Below are 19,009 nucleotides of genomic sequence, written 5' to 3' on the forward strand. Positions count from 1 at the left end.
CTAGAACAGAAGTCAAGACTGCATTTAATGAATAGTTATTTAAAATGATAGGCTAACTTGTGAGCCTGGAAAAGAAAGAAGACAAGACCATTTACAATAGCATGTTGCAGTACTTAAGGGTATTATTCATAAGCCAGTTCCTCCAAAAAGCCTCTAAACTGTTACCACCCACTCCTTCTCCTCCCTCAGCTTCACCAGTTGCTTTTTCACTTGATTGTGGTGATACAAAGACTACCCTTCAGAAGGCCAAACTTTAGGACAGCCATCCTGTCTTCCCTAGGCTTTCACAGGCATTGCTAACGCCTACCTTTGATTGTATTTTGGCAGTTGTGTAAGTTAGAATCATAGTGAATGTCTATGTCTCAACTGATTTAATTTATTAGTGAATATTTTTTAAGGCAATGCACATTCCTGTTGGCACAGGTACTGCAGCACATACTTCAGTCGCAGTGCCAATTGCAGATTTCAGTGAGCTGTTTGCAGCCTGGATGTGTTGTTATGACAGCGTTTTTCCATGTGGTATGAAGTTTAAAACTAGCGGTGCCAAGTGCTCTGCCGCGCTGCAGCGCAGTTTGGCGTCGCAGCGTGGGACCTCCTTGAGCCGCCTGATCCCAGGGCTGCTCGAAGGGAGTCAGGCTGTGCTCATCCTCACACCTGGGGAGTGTCACAAAGCTGTCACACAGAGTTTTCCTGACATTGTAGGTGTCCTTTTAAGTCTTGTGGAACTTGATTCGGGGGATCTCATGCAAAACCAGAGCTGGCGCTGGCTCAGCACAATGGCAGGCTCAGCTCTGCCAGAGAGGGGCTTCGTGCCCTCGTCGAACCCGTCTGCGGCTCGCTTCGTGTGCGAGCTCGTTTCGCCGTGGGCGTAAAACATCCCGGGATGCCGCCAGCCGGAGCTGGCATTGCGTGTCATTGTGTGCTCCCCCGGAGCGGGGGAGGCAGCGCTCGCAGGCGCCCTGTCCCCGCTGAGCCAGCCGGGGGACGGCAGCGGCGACACGCGTGGGACAGCGCGGACACAGGCTGCCACCTGCCCGCGGGGACAGGCAAGGACAGCCCAAAACACGTCCCTCCCCCGCCCAGCGTGGCTGTTTAAACAAGTTTAAAGGAGCTTAAGTCTGAAGAGATGTGATTGGGAAGTTTAAAAATACTGAGTTACTTAGTGATCACTATTCATTCTTGGATAAATGAGGGGACACTGTCTGGTATGTAGTTGCTGCTCCACTCCCTCAAAGTACAGGAATAGGTGTTGTCCTCATATCTTAGAGACAGACCTGGAACCTCAAGTCGCTCTGAGACAGCCCAGATCATGGCCATCCTTCCCATGGGCTGCAGTCACAGCCATGGTCCCCACCCAGCAGAGCCAGGCGCCAGGGCACAGCCAGCCCCAACAGGGACAGAGAATGGCATGCCAGGGGCCTCACTGTGCTTCACAGCAATTTGAGGAGTATCATAAAACGTTCCCTGCAGCTTCAGCTATCCCAGAGATAAGTCTGGAGAGGAATCTTTTTAAGGAAGGACTTAAGAAAGGACCAAGAAATATAAACCTTCTAATACTGATAATCTGGAGAATGTATCAATCCCATCACTGACTGTAGGATAAGTATGCAGGAAATGAAACTGGGTACTTCTGTTTAACCAGTTTCTTGTTCATATCCCAAAGACACACATACAGGTAGATCTGTCCTGTCCTACAAACAGCCAGTCATATGGACATCACTGTGGGAAGATGTATGGGAGGCAGGGTCAGTGATCTCTGTGTTCTGCACACCCCGGGGCTGTGGGATGCTTAGTGCTGTCTCTCCAAGGTCTGTGGCTTTGGTTTCCTCCTGCCAATGCTTTTTGTCACTTTCTCCTCTCCTGTATTTGTTCAGAACCTATTTTTCCAACATCCCTTTGGTCACAAGCATTTTTTGCTGATTCCCCACTTGGTTGAAAATAAATTGCACTTTATCACAGCTGCTGGTATATCGAGGGAGCAAGAGACCATCGTGTAAAGCAATGGGAAAAGGCTCTCTAGCACTCTGAAAGTTTTAAAAATCTTGCTTTCAGTTTGGTAAGGAATTTCAACTAAAACCACTGAAAAGCTCTTCAGAAAACACTGACTGTATGTTGTTTTGTGATTGTTCCCACATCTCCCATAATTCTCAACCACAGCTCTGTGCTAGAGGCTAGATACACATGGTGAGTATTTTTGCTCTTGCTAGCAGTGGGATAGCAGGAATGCAAGCTTCCCTTTGATGTCCAGAATCAAAGTATTGACAAACAGTAAGAGAGGGATGTGAGTTTTGAGGTTATATCTTCCCTCAAAACAGGAAAACTGCCTATCTCCAAGGCTTTTCCCAGTACTCTTTTATTCTTCTCAGGAATTTGTTGGTATTGTTTTCTTTCTCTCCTTCATACAGGAAATAAACCTAAGATCTCACACTTCAATATGCTCGTCATGCTATCTGTGCAGAAACATTTCAGATTCCTTGTACTGAGCACTTCATTTCTCAGCCACGTCTTTTCAAGAACTGGCAGCCTGCAGAGTAACTTCAAAAATCATTTATTTCATATTGCAGCAGTCCTGTATACTGGAGCTGTCTTTAACCATTCTTGTGTTCTTCTGGTACCACAATGCAATATTGATTTTGTTTCTGTCATCTTCAGGTGTTTGGTTTGCTTGCAGAGCAGCTGTAACTGCACTGCATTTTGCAGCATGGATGAGCAGTTGGTGTGGGTGTGCACAGCAAAACAGCCCTTGGAATTTCTGAACAAACATCTCACACGTGGTCACTTTCAATTTGCAGGGAACTTGAGTAAGATCATCCCTCTGGTCTCTTTTTTTCTGTTTCTGTTCTTCTATTGTAGTTATTCTAAAATAACAATTGTTTTGGGTGTACTATTTGCATGACACGTGGGATCATTTTGCAAAGTTTTGGCTTCCTGAAGAGAGAACTTTTCTTTTGTAATCTGCTTCTCAAAATGTGACAAGTCATTCCCTGGGCAAGTTTCTGTTTCGGTTTTCACTTGCTTTTCTGATGCTGTGTTTCCATAAAACAGGGGAGTTCGGGTTTCGTTTCTTTTTTCTTATGCAGCCCTAGTTTGAAAATTATGTCAGCAGCAGGAGGCAATGGAAATCTGAATGTGCTACTGCAGGCCAGCAGAACTAAATCACTTTCAGTCCCTGGTCCAATTACTCTAAGCTTGATCCAGCTCTACTCTGCAGTGCTGACTGCAATGCAGACATATACAGACTCTTTTGGAAAACTAACTGCACAGTATAATCAATCCTCCTATTTGATGCACAGTGTTACAGTTAAGAAGAAAAAATCATGATGTATGCTAACCACCAGAGTTAATGGCAGTCTGAATTGAGCCCTCCAGACCTCTCCTAAAGAAAATGTGACTCATTGCTCAGGGAATTTTTTTAAACCATCCTTATTATACTGAGGTTGGGGAAGTCCAGTGTGATGAAAGAAAAAATATAATTTTATTTCACTGTAAGAAATTTATGAGGTTTGGTGGTTCCATTTTAAGATCAGTGTAGTTCAGATTGGTCAGTTCCCAGCTCCACTGGAAGTAAACCCTGAAAGGTGTACCACCTTCATTTCTGCTGGTCAGATGCTTCACTTGGAGAGACAAAGCCAGAAACCAAGGGAAGAAGAAGTTGAAGTCAAGCATCTGCCAACACAGCTTTAAGCTATGTTCATACCCTCCTGGAGGGGACATGGTATAGGGAGCAGCCTATCTACCAGGGCTTGTGAGAGCATGGAGCTCGCCTTCCTTCCTGTCTTGGCTGTGCTTCTACACAACTGCATCCTATAAAAGACAGCACTGCTGTGCTGCTTTTCTGAAAGGCAGATATTTTATTCTCTTCAGTATGTGGACCCTGGCCAAAACAGGACAAGGAGCAACACATTGTCATAGTGTGTCAGAGCTGTGCACAGATAGCACAGACACAGGCCACTCACACAGTGCTAGGTGTTAATCAGTCCATGGGTGCACAATTTGGCCCATGGCTGTCAAATCATCTGACTGCAGCAGCCTGAAGGTTTTCCTTCAAAAAACGGTGGATTAGACACTTAGAAAATGCAGCTAGATTAGAGGCTCCAAAGTGGGGTGGAAGGTTTTTTCTGACTGCTTAGCATGGGTGGAAGGTTTTTCTGAGTGCTTAGCATGGATAGTGCTTAAGACCTGTACAACATACACTGGGCCTGGGCAAAACGTGCTCTGTGTCATTGAGACCTTTAACAGGTCAAGTCCATGAAACGTGCAATGAGTTCAAAGCTACATCCTCCCTTTCCTTTCAGGCTCCTTGCCTGATGCCATGGACAGATTTTAGCTGTTTCCAAAGGCCATGTACTGCCTTCCCAAGCATCTCACTTCCAACTATGTGGCATTTTGGAGGAACTCCACATAGCTGTGGGCACACAGCATTAGCAGGGGTTGATTGCCAGCTTCTGGCACCCTGTGGCCAGCCTTACCTTGCCCTTTCCAGGTCTTGTGGTCAGGTGGCAGCCATGGGACCCTACCCCATACACCCAACACACTGGTGGGCAGGTGAGAGCCTGTTTTGGCTCCTGATACTGGCTGGAGATTTCCTCTAGGGAACTGATGACAGAGCCAAAGAAAGTAATTTTTCTTACTGTTTAATCTGGAAAAATCAAACCTTTCCAGTGAAGTTCCCCCTTCTGTTGAAAGACTTTGTGAGTTTTGCACAAATGGGCATGTGAGAGGGAAAGGCCTCACAGCAAAGCTGCCAGCACTATACTGGTCCTTTGAATTTAGGAGCTGAGTCCTCTGCACTCGGTGATGGAAGAAAGGTAAGGTGTTTTCTCATGAGAACGATCTCCTTTATTCTCATTTGCTAACCTGAGTAAAAGCAAACCTAAACATGACATCTATATACTGCACAATAAGAAAGACAAAAGTCATGTATTATGCAGGGGTTTTTTTTAATGAAAAAGATGCTTTCATTGTATCAGTTTCTGCATTAGAAAAGCATCATACACTCTGAAGGTTGCCTTCCAGAAATAATGGTTCTGTTGTGCTGCTAACCCTTCAGCTCCTATTTCTTTGAAGGTTTTGAACATTAGAAGAGGCTTACAAACATTGCTGAGAACAACAGAGATCATTATTTTTACCTAGAACTGGGAGCTTTTTGTATAGAAAACTTGCACACATATACAAAACTCCATATACACACAGAAGTGCTTTTATGAAAAATAGAAATTGCATTTGCAGCAGAGTAGAATCTACACAGCAGCACCTGTATTTCAAATTAATCAGGTGTAAGGCAGATAATTTATTTTTCAAGTACTCTTCCTGGTACACTTTGTAGACTGATCACACCAGAGCTTTCTCTTAAAAAAAAAAAAAAAAACAAAAGGAACATCCTGCATTTTTAATGTAAGCAGAACCTTACATTGATTAAATAATGCAGGACCATGCATTTAAGCCATTCATTTTATTCAAAGCATAACTTATTTCCTGTTGTAATGCATCCTGTAGCTGGAGTCTTATATTGCACCTTTTAGTAAACAAGGCATAAAACTTCTTCCAGTTCTTAACAACCAAAAAAGGCTAAAACTTTATTTTAAAGGAATGACATTGCTCCAAATTTTGTAATTTTTCCTGTTGCATATAATAACTTACTTGAGTTCAATCGAAACTGCCAATGAAAATGCCATTTTAAAACTCTGTTATTTATATTAGAAAAATACTCATTCAGAAATTTCAAATTCCTCTGTGCTAGGTCTCTTCCAAACTAGCAGTATAGGATTTACTCAGCTCAGCACTCTCATTGTAAGAGTTTCTACCCTCTTGAGTGCAAATGTTGCTTTGCTCAGTGTCAGGATTATAAGACTGTCCCCCTTCCTGAGAGCTGGAAATAGTTGCCTTCAGTTTTCCCTCAATTTTATCAGCTACAGTACACATCTTTAACTCTCTCAGGCTGCTTATTAGGGTTGTATAGGCTCCCTTCAACCCATGACTTTGATACCAGACTTGAAACAGCCTAATCTTCTGTTCAGATGTATCACCAGGAAAATCCTGAATGCTTTGGTCTATGGCAGGTTCTGTTATCTGGTGGTGACGAACAAATTTCTTGACATCTTTGAGTGTCATCTCTTCCACAATACCCGGAATGTGGCTGCTCAGGTCAACATCTAGGAGCATGAAAGGAAATGAATACACCTGTCATTTTTATCTTACTGGGTTTTATCACCTGCATTCACATTTGATATTTCTATCCAAACCAGATTAAGCTTCAGGTATTTGTGACTCAGTATGGTTTACATGTGATTTTTTACAGTACATGGCAGGTCTCTTTTTACATGTTCCTACCAGATGCTAGGTATTTCAAAGATTTAGGCTTGCAGCCATATTGCTTTCTGCCACCTAAAACAGAGTATCAGTTCCCTCTGTAGCCTATTCTGTCATTCTCTATCATGGAAGTGTGGTCACCTCTCACGTACCTGTTTTTCTCAAAATAGTGTTGGGAGAGGTCATGAAACAGGACATGTCTTCTGTTGTGATACAGTCTGGGAGCTTATATTTTTTCCTGTTGTGTATCACTCCTGTGGATTTTCCCCTGAACACAGTAGATTTGTGAATCTTCAATCCCACCATGGGACTGCTCTGTTATCATAAATATCCACTGTTACAGAAACACAGTTTGCTGTTTCCTAGTGTCTGTACCACATGCAGAACTGAAATTCACTTGCAGACAAAGAGTAATTGCTCCCTATACAACAGAAATTCCTCCTGAGGCAAGACTTCCATGATGCCACTAAGTGCCTTGATGAGCATTACATGAACTGGCACTTCAGCAAGTGTTCATTTTTGTGCTGGAATGACAGGTCTGGACAGTGGCAAAGTCTACACAAAAATGCTCTTTATTTTATTTTTATTTTAGTTTAGGACTTTTGTATCTGTTTTTTTCTGTCTACTGAATTTTGAGAAATTACTTGTCTCTTACCTGCATATATGAGATGCTCATTCTCCTAAAAAAAAAAAAAAAAAACCAAGACAGAAATAAGTAGAAACAAGCTTTGTAAAACACCATGCTTATATAAGAGGATAAATACATTTCATGATACTTCTTTGATTTTCTTTTAGTTTTCTCCACGATTCCTGTTTTATGAGTGAGAGAGTCAGACCAGACAGACAGACCTCTTTTGACTTGGGTAAGTTTGAAGAATCACCTCCTAATGCCTAGAATTATGCACGGGCACAGGAATATTCTGGGCTGGGGAGGCCTGATGATTTATGAAATTTTGATTGTGGTCATGTGACTTAGGAAGCATTCCAACAATCCTGATGAAATAATACAGGGTTTCTCTTACTTCTCCCAAAAGAGTCCTTGTGGTGAAATTTACTTCATTCACGTCATAGAAGAGAGGCACACAAATGTTTGGGGAGACACAGTGCAATTTAAATGGAAAAAAGTTCTTTGCATAAAGCTGAGTTTTTTATGATCAAAGCAACAATACTTACGTAAGGCTCTGGTTTGTAAACTCCATTAATTGGGTGATCATTGATTGTAAGACCCTTCTGTTTTCTCTTGTCTGAAACAAAAAAAGCATTTTTAAAATCTACAGCAGAATGTCTCTCCTTGGAACTCCAAGAATATAAAATTTGAATAAGCATATGAATATCTCATTCAGAGTATAATAGGAGTAAGTAGGGAATCACTTACACCAGATTATTGCTGCAGCTATTGCTGCAGCTATTAGCAAAACTACCAAAGCAACGATCCACCACAGCGCTTCTGGTTCTGTTGGAACATTGGAAAATTTGCATGAAAGTTAAGTCAAGAAATACAATACAGCAGCACACCAAATTTTAAACAAGACTGTGTCAGCTTTTAAAAGCCCTCCTGTTGTTTCCTAACGACAAAAGACAAATATGTTAAAGACGTACCTACGGTGAGCTGCCCCTAAAAAGGGGTAACAGCTCCTACACCTGCACAGTGATCAAGGGAAAATCACACTCTGCAGGTCAGCAGAGGGCCCAGAAGCACTAACCCCCTGAACTGTCAGGAATTACTATGGCCAGAGTGTAGAACAGGACAATTGCAATTGCCTCTCAAAATACAGCACGTGCTGGACCGTGCTACACTTTAAATGGTACCTTTTGTTCCGCATACAGTGTCTGAAGCTGGAGTACATTGTTTTTCAATTACACCGCTTTCACATCTGCAGAAAATATGAACACAAATTATTAGGGGATTTTTTTCTCTCTTAAGCTGTTGAGAGAGCAAATCAAAATCTTCTAAGATGTTTTATCAGCAAAATATTTGACATTTTCCTGACAAATATGCTGGTTTCATATTCCAAATCCCTGATCTTGGAGTTTGGAATTTAATAGGTATGAAAGTGGCATGGAAATTTGTGGCAGTGGGAAAACATATTAAATTATTTTTCAGTGTAAGAGTAGATCACAAAAAGACAACAGGAAAGCTCATATACCTTATTAGACTTTTTGAAAAGCATATACAGACTCGGTGGATATATAATTTTTTCTGCATGCCTTTGGAAAGCCTTCATGGCTGCAAATTGAGCTGACTGAACTCAGTCAGCTTAGGTGCAAAGGAAAATTAGTATGCTTTCCCTGAGGTTACAGATTACCTTGGCCCATCTTGAAACCAGCTGGAAAAAATGTGACTGTGTATTAACAATTTCATATGTAGTGATGAAGGCATGAACTTACATGCTACATTGAATGCAATTGTCACATCCTGCAGTACTGCAAAAATAGTTCTTTGCACAGGCACACTGCGTGTCCTCTTCTGGGGTACAGTTCTTCACAACCTCCCAACCTAAAAATAGATTTCTTAAAGTGTATTAGTTTGAAAAAGCAGGCTTCTGCTCACAAAGTCTTGTCCTCAGACTCGCTGCTAGCTCCACCTCTGCTGGAACTGGTGAGGCTTAACTTTACAACACACACAGAGCTTTTCTAAGGAGCTGGGCTGATGGAGCTGTCAGAGAGACCTCTGCTGGAGGAGAGCTCAGAAAACTCAACACACAGTACAGCTCTCGCCAGAAGAGGACTCATCCAGCACAGCCAAATCCCAACTTCTTTTTCCCATTCAGAAGTGTAAAGCCAGAAGGAAACTCAGAAGATCACACAGTCAATCTCCCTACTTGATAATGGAGATGGGTTCTTTGCACTCCCTGACAGACAAGAAGTTTTACCTTTTCTTGAAGACCTCCAGTGATGAGGAATTCCACTCTCTCTTTTTTTGGCTAACATATCCAGGTTAAGTATTCTTCTTAAGAATCAAAACAAATTATTAATTTTCTCCTATCCTCATTTTATACGATGATGCTATCTCCATCTATGAAAAAAATACTTCTGCATTAAAAATTACTGTATCTACCTACTGTGAAAGCTACTATCATAGGCATATAGAAATAGAACAAACTTTTGAGTTATTACGTTCAGTGCCCTGCTGTAATTTGAAACTACTTTATGTTTCAAAATTTGATTAAGCTCTAATGTGAAACCAGTGCTGAAGTAACTCATGGAAATAGCAGATATGAATGATCATAAGAATGGTTCACATGGAACTTCAGTGGTAATTTTCCTCTTGCCTACTGTCAGTCTACTGACTTCTTGTGAACTAGATTATCATCCGTGGAATATTGTGACTAGCCATCCCATTACCCTTTTCCTCCCTTCAGTTTTAATAATTGTGACATAAAATGCTGAATTGTTTCGCTCTTACCAATTTCATCACCCACGCAAAAATGCTTTTTATAGTAGCAAATGAGAGGAAAGTTTTCTATCCATATTGAGGTCCTAAAGGACGGGGAGAGCACTGAAGATTGATATTCCAACAGGTGATCTGAGTACAACTATGTTGGAGTTGAGAACTGTCTCTCCATTGACTAAACTTGATTTTGGGTATAAGGAATGAAGAACTATCATTCTCTAAATCCAAGTAGAGCAGATTTACAGGACACCTGGTGGAACTGGTAGGAGGTAAGTTCAATGGTTTAAAAAAAAAATCTGTGATGGGTATTTATGCAACAGGTAGTGAATTTCTGCTGTCACCCAGCAGGTTCATGAACAAAGGGCTCATAAATAGAGTCACTGAAATGACTAGGTAGGGATAGATCTTCTAATGTCTTTTCCCTCAGCTGTGGATGCTGATAGACTGCAGGGAACAGAGCATAGAAGGCAGACAGCTTTGTTTGTGTTATCTCTAAATAGCACCTCTTGCCTCCACTGCTGAATGCAGAATACTGGGGTAGGTGGGCCACTGCTCTGCCCCAGGAGGGCTTGCCCTGTAGTCTGACACATGCATCCCACACAGCACCTTGAGTGTCTTTCAAAAGACAACAATCAACTTTAAATAACATTATCAATTATGTGAAAGACTACCAAAAAAAATCATTACTTCTCACACCCCTCTTTTAAACAGAGGGTGAAAAGAGGGAGAACTTGCCTTCCTTGCCTCTAACCAGTTTGTACAGTGTCTGCTTTGCAAGGACTTTGTCTAAGCAAGGGCACATATATGGAAAAATAATGGACCAACTATTTTCTTCCTACTTTGTGCTTGATGAAAGGGAACTGGAGGATGAACTTACTGCTTTCTCACAAATTCATTAATGTCCTACCACTAAAAGTTTTGACTCTACATGCTAACCACGATTAGGTATTGTGGAGACTTTTCAGTGAAATCCTGTATAAAAGAAGAGTCATTGCTACAGTTGCTATTTCTATAGACATACCAAAGTTGTTGTCACACAATTTACATCTCAAACATTTGTCCAAGTCATTGGGGTGATTCATGAATTCCTTTCCTTTCTCACATGGAGCACAGTGTTTGACAATATCTCTTGGGCAGGAGACATTTTTAACAAAACCTGTAGAGACAGAAAACCAACAATTTAAAGAGAAGCCACCAGCTCTAAGACTAACATCAGAATTTAATTTTTAATCCGTAATACTTTTTGATTCCAAATATGGAATGTATATTCTTTGTGCATGTGTAGATGCACTTCAGGAATGTAGTATACATAGCATTTGATTATCCCCACTCTTCCTCCAATTTAATACTGAAGGAGAATGCACCAAACAAAACTGTACATGAAAAATTGGAAAACCCACAAATGCATGGAATCCTGTAGGCCAAAGCATGTGTTTTCAGTTTTTCAACCTCTTTCAAATATGTGTATGTTAATTCTTGGCTCTTTTGTAATGAGTAGGTTATGAGAGAACTGATCTCTGTAGTGAGAAGCTATTGGTGCACTGAGCTCAAGAAATATCCTTGAAGTGGCTTATGTCCTGTAACAAAAAAATATTCAGCTGGGATGAAGCACTGCATCCAGGAAACCACCTCATGCCACTTCAGTATCCCAGTACAAAGCAATTGTGCATGCTGTGGAGTCCCCTGTTAATGGCTTCTCAACGCAGTCTTATAATCATACGCACCAATTCTACATTTCTTACAACAGTCAGTATCTAAATTGTATTCATCCTCCTTGCAGTTAACTTCCCTCCTGGAAATGTTCCTCCTATTGGATGTTATCAGAGCTTCAGTATCATTTTTGCACTGTGTTTTGATAATTAAGGGAGCCACCTAGGAGAGAACAGAAAATTAAATAAAAAAACTGTTTAGGACTGTAGGTGTGTTTTAGTACTAGTAGAATCATATTAATAGTGTTACTCTATAATTAAACATATTGATATTCACTCCCTTATTAAAACTGTTCATTATTTTAGATTTAATGGACAGTGAGGGCCCATATTAAAGCCATGAACCCTACAACTACAGACACTCTCCTTTCAAATTAATTTACAACAGATCCATTTATTTGATTTTTTTGCACTGTCAAGTTAAATTGCATAGTGATGGGAGTTTTTTGTTTGTTTGTTTTTATTTCTGTCATCAGGCATTAGAGCTTTACTAGTGGCCCCTGCCCTGCTTCTTTTCATGATAATAATAAAGCACTGTGGCCCAGAGGCCAAACCATTAGTTTTTTAATATTTTGGAAGAAGAAGAATGATAAAGACAAACCTTGTATAGTTTGTCTTCTGCTCAGCAATATTTTCTGGGGAATTCTATATTTACTCTGCATGCACTAAATATGAGATGTCTATATAATGGAGCTATGGATGCTGACCATAATTTCAGTTAGATGCAGAAAACCCTTTATTTTAAATTACTGAAAAAACATTTTGCTCTAAAGTGAAGGAAGTGTTATTTGTTGCTAACTAACGGATGTAACCATTAAGACCACTACCTTCTACAGGTAGCCACTTATTTTGATCCTCTAGTCTATTCACAAGTGAGAAGGTGGAAAGAATTTTATTTCCTTAGCACCTATCTGTTTAAAATGTATATAATATTAGTTACTGGACTGAAATTAAGAAGGCCTTTCTTTGCAACTGGAGGTGAAGCTCCAGCAGCTGAAAGAGCATAATTAGCACTGGAGGAACTCTGAGTATGGATGCTAAGCCAATCACTTCCCCTGTTTGGTGCTCTCTCTTCTTTTGCTGCCAAAGCTTTCAGGGTGTTCTCCTCTGAATCTCAGTGTGATGATGTTAAAAAATTTAAGTCTCCACAGAAGCTTTCAAGTGGATGTGTCAAACTAGTGTGATTTATTTTCCTTTTGTCTAGGAGAACTATCTCACTAAACACTGGATTAGAAAGTCCAATTAAAGAATAATCACTAAAATATAGTGAGGGATGTATGACCAGTCTGGTTTGGTTTTTTCTAAAGTAGTATGAAGAAAAAGTCCAGAGAGTCAGGCAGAAAATATAATATAATCAAAGAAGGAATGATATTTCTAAATTACTAATACTAGGAAAACCTTGCTTATTTTACCAGATGCCTGCAAACACAGTGTGTGCAGAGACAGGTGCTCCCTCACACCAGCAAAGCTCTCTGCCTCTTGTTTATGCTTTTATACAAATGGGCTATGCTGGCATGAGAGGCTACAGACACAGAACACTTTTAGATGGATGCCCTCTGCTCCTGCTCACAGATGAACTTCCTGGTACGCTTACAAGAAGTGGGGGTCACTTCTCAGAATTTGACATTTAAGCAGCACCAAACACCTACATTGGCTCTGCTTGCAGGGATGTCTTACAACATCATCCTGTGGAAGGAATAATGATAAAACTGTGAAAACTTTTTTTCAAAGCAACATCCTAATTTTTTCAAACTTTTTTCCTCCTGGATTTGCACCCTCTTAAAAGCAATCCATTTGCTATTTACAAATTTTGATGTGACTCACAGGGGAAAAAAAACCAGAAAAGAGTCAATAGTAATTTAGCTTCCTGTGCACACCTTTGTTGCTTTTTCTGTTGTCACTGAGTAGAAAACACTAATATCAGAAAGGAAGCAGTTTAGGGGCTTTTATACAGGCAGGGATGATAGGTGCTTTTTTATGACACGTACACTCAAGCAGTGGTTGTATGTTTTCAGCCTAGAATGACTCACAGAGACCCTCTTTTAACTTTCTCAACCTAAAAAAAATAGTTTTCTTATCTAAACTGAAGACTTAGGTTGCACTAAGCAGTCAATGGGAATAAGATCAATCAGCTGGGGACATCTACCCTTAGCAGAACCCATAAAAAATATCATATGAGCCCACATTTTCTGGTTTTGCTGCATTTACATTGCCCGGACAATGAAAAGAGTTTTCTACCTGCTCCCTCTCCTTCATTCCAACAGAGTCCTCCAAAATGCTTTCACCAACAGGTATTTGCTAAGGACACTTTTATGAAACCTGTTTTCATCTGCATTTCCAGGGCACAGTGACTAGAACTTTAATTTCTTTGGATACTCATGTCATTTTGGGATTCTCAGGCCTCCAGTTTTTCCTCTGTCAAAGTATTCTTCATGACATCTCAATCTATTTCAACAGAAAAGCTTCTGCAAGTCACAGATATAAGGTATGTATTCTCAGCTTTGGAAGTGTGTGAACATGTAATTTGCATACAGGACTTTTTAAAACTTTACAATGTGAACCCTGAAAAAAAAATCTCTGTTTTTTCCTGTTATCTTTATAACACATTTTATTTTTAGCAAGCCACTTCTCCCATTTCTAATCTATAAATGCTGATGGATGAGAAGACTGATGGCCACAGCATGTGGCCTTTTTTTTTTTCCACTCCACATTTGTTACATGGACCAAGGTGAATGAGCTCATCAGGGGTTTTCTAAGTGTTAAAAAAGGAGGAGGAGGGATTTTTCTTGCTTTTTTTTGCCTTGTGGAAGTTAAGTTACTAGAACTAGCTTCATTTTAATATGCTTTTCTCTGTAATTAATCTCCCTTGTATTAACTCTGTCAGGCTGGCCTTTTCAAAGAATAATTTCACTCAAAGAGTAATCTTAAGAGGATTCTCTATTCCAATTCTTTCACTATGACAAGAAATTTCTTCTTCTAAAACCTCCAGTATCATTTTTCCTCCAAGATGTTTTTTTTCCTCCCACCAAGGCTGAATCTCAATTAGCCCCAAAATAACCACTAAAAATAGCATTTCACATCCTAAATTCTATTATAAAAAGAACAAAAATAACCCAGTTCCACTTTTTAAAGCCCAACAATGGGAGTTGGTATTTCACCACAACTAGAAGCACCCTGAGCTTCTTAAATTCCAAGGGAAATGCATGTGTTTAGTGCCTGTGAGAGCAAATAGCCTCAGACTGTTCAGCACCTCAAAACACTTACTGTCCAAGTTCAATCCACTACCCTTTCATATCTCAGCTGACTCTCATGCAAATTAAAACAACATACTGGGGCTGGGAATTGTATGATTGCTTATTTTGTTGTGTTTTGCTTTTTAGAAGTACTGTACTACTGAGCACCTAGTAAATACTACACTATTTGGAGAGTTGGGAAAGATATTAACAGCTCTCACCTCACTTTGTTGAGGCTAAGCATGAATTAGAACTTAACAGATAGAAATCTAGCAACTGTTACCCTTTTCCTTTTGTGACACAAAATGGTTTTCTTATGATTTTCTCTTTGTTCAGTGAGTTACTGCAAAGATAAAGGTGATTACTGTGGAACATGCACAGACATGTTCCAGAATTGGGGCCCTTATACTTTTCACTTGAGTATTGGGTCATCCCATCTTTTTATGGCTATTTATGCATGTATATGTAAATGTGTGTATTAGTTTTCCGTGATATGAGGAAGAAAGGTCAACGTAGTAATGCAAGAGCCTTGTTTTCAAAGATATATTTTCTGAACTTCCAGAAAACTGCCTGCTCTGCAGTCATATCATAATTACAAAATATTACCTAACAGTTCACTCTGGCCTATTCCTTTGGAGTGCTGTCTTGAGGTGACTTTATGGTGGTACTTTATTCCCTAATGGCCTGCTGTATGGCCAGGAATGGTTGAGGATGAAGCAGGAGGCTGGGCTGGAGCCTGGGAACGCCGGGCACGGGCTCGGTTCATTTCTCTCCCTCTGGTGTGTTTTGGGCTACAACTCGGACTGACAGTTCAGGGCCTTTGCTCGATTTGAATCCCTGCCTGCCCAGGAAAGAAGCTCTTTTTTGTCTTTCTCCACCTTTTCCCCTGGACTTCAGCAGAGATCTTTCACTGGTTTCTTTTTGGTTTGTTTTTTTCTGCTTGATCTGTTTCGGCTTTCAGTCCAGGGAACCTGCGGGGGTGGTGGGAAAGACCCAGGCCAGCAAATAAAGGACACTAAAACCCACCAGTTTCAGCTGCTGTGAGGAGCAGACCAACACCACAAGCTCAACAGGTTCCTATCCACTTTTTGCCTGAGCTGCTGTGTGGATTTTTTTTCTTCCCTTCCCTGAGAGAAAGGGAGCAGCTACCATCCTTGCCTCCTGGCCCTGTAGCTGGGTTGGGGGCACGGGGTATAGCGTTCCATTTATTTCTTCTTTCCCGTGCCTTGTGGGTATCTTGCTTTGTTAATAAACAGGGTTTTTTTCTTCACTTTCACCACTGTCAAAAAGGGATTATTGGAGCCCTTCTCTTTAGAGGAAACATTAATTCCAGAGCATTTTCTCCTAAAATCTGTCCTTAAACGGAGAAAAGTGCATCTCTCAGTGGGACATAGTTTTGTAGCTTTTTCTACCGGGAGAACTCAGATGTTTTCTAATTTCATAGACCATTGCTATTTTTGCATGACTATCCTTAAATCTTCTTTTACTTGAGAGCAGCATGGAGTTCCTTGCAAAATTGAGGCCTCATTCAACAAACTGTTTTCATGTTCTGGTTTAACCAAATAATATGCCAAACTCTGACCAGGTTTACTATTTCATAAGTACTGAAACAACATGCTAATTAAAACAAAATCATTTTAAAAATAGAAATTATGTAGGAATGCTACTCTTTCTAAGGTATACTGAAATTTGGAAACAATTGGAAAATAAGAACAGAAATTATATGTTCTCTGGAGCAGTCTTATAAACTAAAGTATTTTTAATCTTAAGATATATATTCTGAATAGTTCCAATATACTGAGCTACACTGACATTTCTATCACTAGTTGGCTGCTCCTGTACAGGAAGAGGTAATACACACTTCTGTCAGCAGATGAGAATCCTTCTTTGTATTTAATTATGCTTTGACGATTTGTGCAGGGGCATGGATAGAGCTCTCTGAAATACTTTAAATATTTTACTACCTGTTATGCAGTTGATCCGATCACAATTTGAGGGGTTTATACATTAAGACTTGATTTTAACCTGACAAACTGCAAAACAAACTGTATTTGTTAGCAATAAAACCACACTGTGAAGATACTTCGAAGGTCAGCTGCAGTGCTTTGTCTCTGAAACGGGAGAACTGGGGCAGGGGGAGCAATGTGCTTTGCATCCGCACTTCCAGGTGGCTCTGCCGTACAGCAGGGCTCGCTGCCACCCGCCTCATCCCCCTCGCAGCCCGGGGCTCGGGGAGCGGGGCTGCCTCGGGGCAGCTCTACCTGAGCGCAGGGCATCCACACGTCCCTGGACCTCCCCAGGTCTCCTGCCCTGGAGCTTCCTGCCGCTACAGCAATGCACCTGTACCAGTGGAGATCCCTGTGCTGGCCACTGACACACTGCCTTACTTGTCCTGTTGACGGCAGCCGTTCAAAATGGAGCTTTGCCAAGGTAACTTTACTGATGAGAGTTACAAGAAGGAAGCGCTCAGAAGCTGCAGGGACTCACTGTGTGCATAGGCATTGTTCAGGCAAGAAGGAAAGGCCCTGCCCTACTGCTTCCAGTAAATGCTGCACACTGACGCCAGGCTTGGACTATTCCTCTAGCTTCTCCTGGGTCACTGTCATAGCGCTTCAAACTCCTCCCCCACAGGTATTTGCTTTTATGTTGCTCGCTGGTAGGGATCCGCTGAGGCGCAGCGCAGGTCGGCTCCCACCAAGCCCGGGTTTAGCCCGGGCAGGTCCCGCACCTCCCCTGCTGGCAGAGCGGGCACTCTCCATCTGCCTCGCCCGCGTCTCCGGCCGCTATGGGTGCCTGCGGACCAGTGCCAGCTGTCCCTGGGTCCCCCCACCTACAGCTCACGATCCGACAGCCACCTGCATCCATCCCCCTTTTCTTCCGTCCGCTTTACACAACACGCACTTCACTGAGCACCCTTCAGAAGTGCCTGAACTTGAAGGTGAGGTTTTTTCCACTTAAAACATCGCCTAACGAATTGACTGAAATGTCGGTAACAAGTTTGTCACGACCGGTGGCGAGCAGCAACCGGGCGGCGCTCCTCGCCCGGCGGCGCCGCACTCCTCGTCCCCGCCCGGCCCCGCTGCCCGCCCGCTGCCCCGCTCGGGCGGACACTTACGAGGAGCAGGGCAAGGAGCCCTCGGGCCACGCCGCCGCCGACCCGCACCGTCCCCATGCCGCCGCTGCCCGGCGCCTTCCGGCGGGAAGTGCCCCGTCCCTGTGGGACAGCCGGAGCTGCCCGCGCCCTGCCCCGCCGGCTCCTCCCGGCAAACACGGCTCGGCCCGCCCCGGCCCGCCCCCGACACCGCACGGCACGGCACGGCACGGCACGGATGGGGGGGCTGGGCCGGCCGTGGGGCCGGGCAGCGCTGCCGCTGCCCCGCGGTAGCCCGGACGCGGTGATCCGGCCCCGGGCAGGGGCTCCGGCCGCCGGGCGAGCCGCAGACACGGGCGGGACAGCCCCGTGCTCAGCGCCCCGCGGTGACAGGGAGCGAGGGCACGGAGCTTCCGCTCGGGTGTCCCGGGCGCCGCGGGCATCGCGGGTGCTTGGTCGGGGACACCCATTCGGCAGCTCGGGGATGCCAGGCACGGCCCCGAGGTCACCAAGCCTTAGTGCCGGGGAATGAGACATTGGATTCCTGTGCTTCAGGTGCTGGGCGGAGCAATTGCCTCCCCACCGAGGGCAGGAACTCTGCTTTTGTAATACGGCCAAGGACGGGCTTGTGGCAGGCAGTCTCGTATGGGTAGAATGGAGCAGGCACTCAGAACAGGCTAAACTCACTGCAGCCATTTGCTGTCTTATTGCAGGGGTTGTTCAAGCCCATGACTTCTATTTTCTACCTATTTCCAGTCACTTCTTGTGTTTTTCCTGCAAGCTTTCAGAGGTTTGAAATGCTGCTAATCTGGCCTCCTTTGTAGAGTTAGAAATGATATGATGGTGTTAGCTACTGATACATGTTTTCATCTTTCAGGTTTTGACATGATTCGATTGCCTTGGGGCGACCACGTTTGCAATCGAGCTGGCATTTTCATTTTAAATACCATTTTTCAGTGGTTTATGACTCAGATTTCCAAAAACACTTCAGCTTTTCTGCTGGTATGGCTCTTAGCTGCAGTACATAACATCAACAAAAAGTAGCTACTGTTCTAAATACTTCAGGCTTTCAAACCACTTCCGGATAAACCAAAAGGTACCGCTGACACACTTTGAGAGATGCTGCCTTTGGAGTACCCTTGAACAATCCACTTTTTGCCTTCCCAGTGGCAGTATGGAATGTAATGAAGGAGAGGCATCTCTCTTGGGTTCGGTGCCTGGGTTACACGTCTCTAGTTCCTACTGGGCAAACCCAAATCAGCATGTCTGTGAG

At 42.7% G+C, this 19,009-nt stretch overlaps 1 protein-coding gene across 1 annotated transcript; it reads right to left on the minus strand.

Moving 5' to 3' along the window:
• Positions 1 to 4,921: 4,921 nt before the first annotated feature.
• Positions 4,922 to 17,848, minus strand: FAS (Fas cell surface death receptor). The gene is made up of 9 exons (XM_053948836.1): positions 17,761 to 17,848; positions 11,428 to 11,575; positions 10,725 to 10,859; positions 8,698 to 8,806; positions 8,119 to 8,183; positions 7,685 to 7,762; positions 7,483 to 7,553; positions 6,965 to 6,989; positions 4,922 to 6,152 (listed from the first exon to the last, which is right to left on the minus strand). Exons 1-9 carry the CDS (start codon positions 17,815 to 17,817, stop codon positions 5,737 to 5,739), a joined length of 1,104 nt encoding a protein of 367 aa, XP_053804811.1. The 5' UTR covers positions 17,818 to 17,848; the 3' UTR covers positions 4,922 to 5,736.
• Positions 17,849 to 19,009: the final 1,161 nt, after the last annotated feature.

The sequence above is a fragment of the Vidua chalybeata genome, chromosome 8, assembly GCF_026979565.1.
Source record: "Vidua chalybeata isolate OUT-0048 chromosome 8, bVidCha1 merged haplotype, whole genome shotgun sequence".
Lineage (NCBI taxonomy): Eukaryota > Metazoa > Chordata > Aves > Passeriformes > Viduidae > Vidua > Vidua chalybeata.

Bases quoted from the DNA above. Each gene is read 5' to 3' on its own strand.
- FAS (XM_053948836.1), bottom strand. From the start codon at position 17,817: ATGGGGACGGTGCGGGTCGGCGGCGGCGTGGCCCGAGGGCTCCTTGCC. The intron at 10,860-11,427 runs GTGCGTATGATT...CTGTCTCTACAG, and splicing joins TTGTAAGAAATGTAGAATTG to GTTTTGTTAAAAATGTCTCC. The intron at 7,554-7,684 runs GTAAGTGATTCC...TTTTTGTTTCAG, and splicing joins AGCTGCAGCAATAATCTGGT to ACAAGAGAAAACAGAAGGGT.